Below are 6,000 nucleotides of genomic sequence, written 5' to 3'. Positions count from 1 at the left end.
TTCAGGTCCTTCCTCCTCAAAGAAGATTGGGGCCCACTAATTCTGGGCCAGAATTCCCACCCATGTCACCAACCACTGCCCGTCAGTGGACTCCTGATAGGTCAGAAAAGGCTACAAGCTCATGGCCATCCAACCCAGCTTAGGTCAAATCCCCTAGTACAGCTGCTGCGAACACAGGCCCAGCACAGGCTGGCGTAGGTTCATGGTGCCGGCCTCCCGCCGGCCACGGAGAATCTCCTGCACCTCCCAACCACCGTGTTCTGTCTGCGAGGGCAGGATGCAGACATGTGTCACACACATCACACACACACCACACATACCATGCACCTCACACACACCCCACACCTCTCATACACACCACGCCTCACATGTTGCACACACACACCACACACACCATGTACCTCACACCCCACACACACTGCACCTCACGTCACACATACACACCACCCATACACTGCAGCACATACGTCACACACCACACGACACTATACACCCACAGCTCACACATCACACATACACATCACACACCACATACGCACATATGTCATACACACCACATCAGAACACATACATTCATCACACACTACAGCACACACACCACACACTCACACCACAGCACACACATCAGACACCACACACACCGCATACACACACCACACCACACACATACATACCCAGCACACACACATCACACCCACACCACACACGCACACTACAGCACACACATCAGACAACACACACACCACATACACACACCACACACATCACATACACATGCACCACCCCATACACACCACACATCTTACAGCACAGCACATACATACACGGTACACATAGCACACACCCCACATACACACCACACACCATACGCACACAACATACACATTACACACACCACACACACACACACACACACACACTACACCACATACACCACGCATGCAGACCTCACACCGCACCATGTGCATACACAGCACACACACCACATACACCTTACATACAGCACACAACATAAATGCACACTACATGTGCACACACACCAAATATACACATCACACCACACACCCCACATGCACGCATACCTCACATATACCACACATGCACACCACGCCATATGCATACATGCCACGCACACTTAAGTAGCACATTCACACGAGGAAGGGCGGGTCTGGGGGCGTTTTGCTGAGACCCTCCTTGGACCTGAGCAGGGCAGCCACAGGGTAGGACCGCAAGCCCTCCTGACTTCAGGGCCGGCCCGGATTTCTAGGGACTTTCCGAGGACTGACAACCAGACACTGTCTCGCTGGTGGGCAAACGGCAAGCCTAGAAATCACCCTTCAATTGTGCATGGTTCACACACATGCTCACCCGCATGCACACGAACGCTCGTGCACACGCACACACATGCCTGTGCGCGTGCACTCAGCACAGGCGAACGCACACACCAGGCCGGGCAGCCCCACAGCAGCGGCTGGGGTCGGGCTGATTAAGTGAAAGGTCGCGCACACCGCTCTGTCGCGTCGCCACGCTGGGCCTGTCGCCGCTGGCGGAAGCCTCGCCGGACGTGCGGAGCCGGCCGAGTCACCTCGCCGCCGCCGCCCGCGGGAAGTCGCCGGAGGGGGCGGGCGGCGGGCGCACGGGGCGAGGCCGGGCTCGGGGGCCGCGGCGCGGAGGGGTCGACAGGGGGGCGCGGCCGCGGGGCCTCTAAGGCGGCGGGAGAGACCCGCCGCGGGGGCCGCTGTGGAGACCCGGCCCGGCACCGCCCCCTCCCCGCCCCCACCCCCGCGGCCACTCCCCCTGGCACCGCCCCCACCCCCGCGGCCACTCCCCCTGGCACCGCCCCCGCCCCGCCCCGCGGCCCGAGCCTGCTCCGGCCACCGCTGGGCCGCGGGCGGGACGCCCGGGGCGGCGCGCGGAGGAGGAAGCGCGCCTGGCCGCGGCCCCAGGAACTTCGCAGAGCCCGAGTGGGCAGCGCCGGCCGCGGGCTCCGCTGGCGTCCCGTGTCGCAGGTGTGCGGAGCTTGGACGCACTCCCGGGCCGGGGCCGCCGCGCCACCTCCACGCCCCACGCGAGCCCCGGCCGGCCGCGGCGGATGTCCTGAGCTCGCCGGCCGTGGGCTGTGCACCCCGGCGCGGGGGCTGCTCGGGGAAGTCGGGGCGAGGCGGGCGGGGTATGCGCCATCACCATGGCCCGGCTGCGCTCGTGGCTCTGTGAGGTCCAGTGGTTCGTCTTGGTGTCGCTCTTCGTCGCGGCCCTGGTCACCGTGGGCCTGTACCTGGCTCAGTGGGCGCTGGCTAGGGCGCGACCCCGGCCCCGGCGGCGGACGGCGGAGCCCGGCGAGGGGCAGCGCCCCGAATCGGACGCTCTGCTCTCCTGGATCCTGACGCTGAACAGCTGGAGGAGCCAGTGGCAGGCGGCCTGGGTGACCGCCCTGAACCACGAGGCCGAAAGGAAAGGGGTGAGTTTCCGGGAGAGCGGGTCGGGGTCGGGGTGGGGGGCGGCTGACGGCGGGGTGCGAGCAGTCTCTCCTTCCTGGAGGCGTCGCCACAGCCTCTGACAGGTAGAGCCTTCCGTGGTACCAGAGCATCCTTGAAAGTTGGGAGAAAGACCCGTAGAGTTAAGACCCTTGATGGGGAGCCAAGAGAGTGATTCGATTTTATTCACCAAACATCAGGTGTGCCAAGCTCTGGGCTTCACCGGGGACAGACTCGCTGTTGCAGGGACCCATTCCCTTCTACCTTACCTTCCTGGAGTCTGGGGTGGATTCCTGTGCCCAGTTGGACACTTACTGATTTTGGACACTCTGATGTATGAGTTACTGTGAACCAAACGTACTTTCATCTCTAACAGAACTGAATTTCATCAAGAATTTACTTCCAAAAGACTTGCATTTCTGAGCATATAAAAATAGTGACCATTCGCTGAGGTCCAACCACTTGCCAGACATTGGGTTTGGGGGCTTTTGGTGCATATATCATCTTTTTGGATCCTCACAACTCCCAGAACATAGGCATCATTACCACTTTACAGATGAGGAAACTGAGGCCTGGAGAGGTTAAGTAGCCTGCCCAAGGTCACACAGCCTGTGGGTGGCAGAGCTGGAGTGTGAACCCACCTCTGGCTTCACTGCTCAGGGGCTTGTTACTCTGCTGCCTCACAGTCCTGTGGTTGTTTCTTTCATCGTTAATTACTTGGTGACTTATTCTTACTTTTAAGCCATCTTAGTTTAATGACAAGCTCCAGGCGTCTACTATTTTTAGGCATTCCAGAGGGGGAATTAGGAACTGGGTCTAGGGAAGTTTTTCCCAGCTTGTGCTCTGCGCCTTGCTTCCAGGTGTGTACATTCCTGCACCTACTTGTGCAGCTCATCTACTTTGGAAATAACGAAGGCTGCCTGTTGGTCCCATCAACCTTCAAAATATTCCATAGCGGGCCCTGTGCCTGGTCTTTGTGCCATGGCCTTGGCACACTTGGCCATGGAATTAAAAAAACAAAAAAGCCTTGAGTATAAATTAGCATAAATCTAACAATTTAAAAGAGCTTGTTGGAACTCTTGAAAAGAATAACTGCAACTTTTGGATGAAAAAAAAGCTTCAAGGTCAGTTGACTGGCTTCTCTCTTGGTGCCTAGAATCAGTGCCTCAGCTGTCCAGACCTGGACATCCACTTGGGGAACTGGCCATCTCTTATGTAAGCCTCAAGCTGTGTGTCCTCACACCCGAGAGTAAACACAGAGATTTTTCCCTTGAAGCTTCTGTCATTGACCGCTGATTGACCTGGTATCACGAGTGGGCACAGTCTTGTCCCCATTCTCCTCTGTAGGGTGTGAGCGAGTGTTGGGTGAACGCTTTGAGGGATCCTAACACTACTAACACTCAGACTCCTGACTGCGTTTCAGGCTCAGAAGCAGTGACCCCACCTCCTGTAAATTTTGGATGGTCCTGGCTTAAACCATTCTGCGTCATCTCCTGACATTTTTGGTTGGCTTCAGGAAGTCACCTTAGCTTTACAAATTCAGATTCCCATATGCCTGGAGTGTTGAGAGAGAGGAAGAGGTCCCTGCCTTGGCATTTGTCTTGTGTTGGTTAAGTAAATCTGGGAATACTGGAGAAAATATTTGAGTTTCAGATGAAAAGTTTTCACCTACGTCTTCACGTGGGACCAGGGAGGGCTTTGTGTTCAGAGAATGGGAAGTGAGATTCAGCTTGTTTGCGTTTTTTCTGTTCTCTACCTGCTGTTGGCCACTGCAGTCTCGGACCTCAGTTGTTCCACAGCTGCCGTCTAGGAGCAGCAGTGGTGTATTGGGCTCAAGCTCAGAGCAGCCCAGAGGCTGCTAGGGCATGTTTGGTGGCCTGGATGTGTTTGTGGCTGTGACGGGTTGGTTCACTTTCTCAGTAGAGCCCTGTGTTGGTGCCTGGGAGTGCCGCTCGATTTGAATTCAGATGGAAGGTTTGGCAGGCAGATAGGATCTGGGTGGCTCAGCTCCCCATTACTGACTTGTACGCACCCTCCCATGTCCTGGGCCATCGCCGTTGTCACAGGAACAACAGCGTGGGTGAGCAGGCTCCAGCATCTGCATCAGTGGGTGCCCTGACCCCAGCCGCCACCCTGCAGGAGCTCCCTCCGCCCTCCCCCCACCTCAATTCCCACTAATCCCCGATTAGGGCTGACACTCCAAGCCTGCTCTTGGCCCACAGAGCCACAGCTTAGTGATGTCCTCCCTGCCCCTGCTTCGTTCTGCTATCATTCTGTCCTGGCCAGAAAGGAGACCAATTCTCCGCTTGTCACTTGGGGAGTGAGGGGACACTTATAGTAACTTAATCATATCCAGCATCTTCCATGAAAGGTGGAATTTTCTATCCAATGGAGACAGTAACTCTTCCAATTCTTTTTCTGTGTCTTTTTGTGGCTGGCTGGTACAGGGATCCCAACCCTTGACCTTGGTGTCATAGTACCATATGCTAACCAACCGAGATAAACATCCTGCCCAGCCTCCAGTTCTAAGTATTACCCCAGCTTTGTGTTTTAAGATGGAAAGGAACCCAGATCTCTTCTAGCCAAGCTCCTTCCTTCTCCAGAAGGGGAGACTGAGGCCCATGAGCTGGAGAGATTCACCAGTGTCAGCCTAGACTGGGCTGAGATCTTCACAGTCCATCCACGGATGCTGCCACACTGCCCTGTGGGAAGCAGAGTCGACTTTGACACCCAAATGTCTCCTTTGACAAGGTTCAGTAAAAAGAGCTAAAGAGCACGCTTGTTTAAGGTCCATCCCCAGCAGCGGGGCACGCGTCTTCTGGGGCTGAGGACCGATCAACAACTCGTGGAGTCGCCTTTGCTCTGTGATGACCAGCCACTGTGATATGCAAGCTGCCTGTGTAAGAAGGGAACCCAGATTCCAACTCTCACTTCAGAAATATTTTTAAACTTCATAGGATCATGAGTTAACTGAGAAATGGACACCAAGTGGGTGTGAACACAGGAGGGTCACCCAGAGAGCTTGGAAATACATGCACCTGCTTCCCTTCACCCCAAACTCTGACCTAGTAAGGCTTGGGCTGGCAGGGATGTGGGGAGAATGCTGTATTTTTACAAATTCTTCCAGCACTTCCCATGGGTTGAGAATCACCAGGAAGAAGCCACCAGATGACACACACCTATCCCTTAGCCAGCCATCAGTCAGAGTCACCCTACATCCAGCAGCACCTCAAAGTGGTTGTTTAACTTCATCTTTCACATCTCCACTTGGTCTGATGTTGCTATCACCTAATTCACATTGATCTGAGTGCACAGCAGTCACAGAGAACAGGAGATCCCAGAACCAGCTCAGTCGCTGGTCAAGCTGCTTAAGACTGAGAACTAATATTGTATTGTCCCAAGGCAACAGCTGAGGTTCCCCCTTGTGCTACCCTGCTTTTGCATGAACATTTACAAAACAGTTCACAGTAACAATCGGGTACACCAGGGATGGTCCACACCCCGACACCCACATGGGAGGCCCAGA

The 6,000-nt window shown here is 55.5% G+C and overlaps 1 protein-coding gene across 1 annotated transcript in view; it reads left to right on the top strand.

Annotated features, from left to right (window-relative positions):
• Positions 1-1,907: 1,907 nt before the first annotated feature.
• Positions 1,908-6,000, top strand: part of C2CD2 (C2 calcium dependent domain containing 2) — a 55,417-nt gene continuing 51,324 nt past the window's right edge. The window contains exon 1 of the mRNA XM_063109626.1: positions 1,908-2,458. Coding sequence (XP_062965696.1) covers positions 2,186-2,458 — 273 coding nt within the window. The 5' untranslated portion in view covers positions 1,908-2,185. The remainder of the gene's footprint in view (positions 2,459-6,000) is intronic.

Source organism: Cynocephalus volans, chromosome 1 (assembly GCF_027409185.1).
Source record: "Cynocephalus volans isolate mCynVol1 chromosome 1, mCynVol1.pri, whole genome shotgun sequence".
In the NCBI taxonomy this organism is placed as follows: domain Eukaryota; kingdom Metazoa; phylum Chordata; class Mammalia; order Dermoptera; family Cynocephalidae; genus Cynocephalus; species Cynocephalus volans.
Note: the sequence above shows the minus strand (reverse complement) of the source record. Positions and strands in the feature narration are given on the sequence as shown.